Raw genomic sequence first — 1,519 nt, 5'->3', positions numbered from 1 at the left:
ACCGGAAGTGTGAGTCATGTGAGATGTAGCTCCCGAATCCATATACCATCCGTTATCCGGTGTTGTCAACCCGGGCGAAGAATAAGCACTACCAAGTTCCGTTGGAGTCGTGGTCGAGCCATACATAGGTGAGCCAATGTAGTAAGACTGTTGTGGACTTGGAGTATTGGGCCGTTGAAACTGGCCTGTAGTGGGAAAAGGTGCTGGTGGTACAACCCATTGTTGAGGCCAAAAGAGTTGTTGATTGGGCAAGGCCCAATTTTGGCCAATAGGGCCAGCTTGCTGTTGTTGAGGTGGGATGCCTTGCGTGGGGTGCTGCTGCTGATTGGGGGATCCGCCACGGCCTTGAGGTGGTCCACCACGACCCTGGCCACGACCCTTTCCACGGTCACCCTTGCCCTTTCCGTGTCCCGTCCCGCCACCCCGACCACCACCAGACGCTGGTTGAGGTTGCGATTGGTCGGCAGATGACGCGGGATTTGACTGCTGCTGTGCGACGAAGGAGGAGGGTGGGTTGTTATTCTCGGTGTTGCGGCGCGGTTCTTCCAGAAGGAGCCGCGATCAAGCAGTGTTGAAGGAAGGCAACAAATCTGTTTGTGCAATCATTGTAGCTACGGTGTCAAAGTCCGTTATGTTAAGTCCGGCCACAAGACGGAGGACCAACTTTTGATCCGAAATTGGCTGGTCAACGTTTGCAAGCTGGTCAGCAAGGCTCTTGAGGTGTTGGCAGAAAGCGGTGACGTTTTGGAAGCCATCCAAGTGAACCGCATTCAACTGGGTTTCAAGATAAACGACCCTCGTACTCTTGTTATCTTGAAAGATGTCTTTGAGTCGATCCCAAGTCTCTTTGGCAGTAGACTTCCTACCTAGAATTGTTTCAAGAAGATCCTTCGATATGGTTCCGTAGATCCATTGTTTTACAATCGCGTCAAGGCGATTCCACAAGATGTCAGAAATATTGGAAGGACGAGGTGTATTGGAGTCTATGTGATCAAGAACATCATAAGCACAGACATGATTTTCGAACAATTCTACCCAATTTGAATATTGGACTTTCTCATAATCAAGGGTTAAGGGGATCGAATTCTTGATGTTAGTCATTGTGAGTGCCGGATGGAACTCGGGTGAAGAAGGAGGAGGTGGCGGAGGTGGCGTCGAGTCGTCATCTTTAGCCATGGTTGAGGGTCAGTGACGAAATCAAGGAATAAAGCGGAAGCAAAGAAAGGAAAAATTAATGAAAATTAATTAATCAGGATCGAAAAACCTAAAACTGTGATACCATGTTAGATTTCGGGAAAACTCCTCAATCTGGAGTGTGTACCATTGATCAAATATATAGAGTTTACAACGCTAGGCCTAATTCCGTTAGGAATCTTAAATACGATAAACATACAAAATATACATTTAATATATCCTAATCTGCGACAAATATTATCCTAAATATAATATCTATCAAATAATATCACCATCAATACCTCTTAAGTCTTAACCATAATTAGCATATACTACATGGCATCTT

General features: G+C 46.1%; 1 protein-coding gene across 1 annotated transcript; it reads right to left on the bottom strand.

The window, feature by feature from the left end:
• Window positions 1–561: 561 nt before the first annotated feature.
• LOC110713745 lies at window positions 562–1,176 on the bottom strand. Its single transcript, XM_021892192.1, has one exon. It carries the CDS (start codon window positions 1,174–1,176, stop codon window positions 562–564), a length of 615 nt encoding a protein of 204 aa, XP_021747884.1.
• Between the last annotated feature and the right edge of the window lie 343 nt (window positions 1,177–1,519).

Source organism: Chenopodium quinoa, unplaced genomic scaffold, assembly GCF_001683475.1.
Source record: "Chenopodium quinoa cultivar QQ74 unplaced genomic scaffold, ASM168347v1, whole genome shotgun sequence".
In the NCBI taxonomy this organism is placed as follows: domain Eukaryota; kingdom Viridiplantae; phylum Streptophyta; class Magnoliopsida; order Caryophyllales; family Amaranthaceae; genus Chenopodium; species Chenopodium quinoa.
This window is presented reverse-complemented; position numbering and strand designations above follow the sequence as displayed.

What these genes read in the sequence shown, in the direction of transcription:
- LOC110713745 (XM_021892192.1), bottom strand. Translation starts at nt 1,176, where the DNA reads ATGGCTAAAGATGACGACTCGACGCCACCTCCGCCACCTCCTCCTTCT.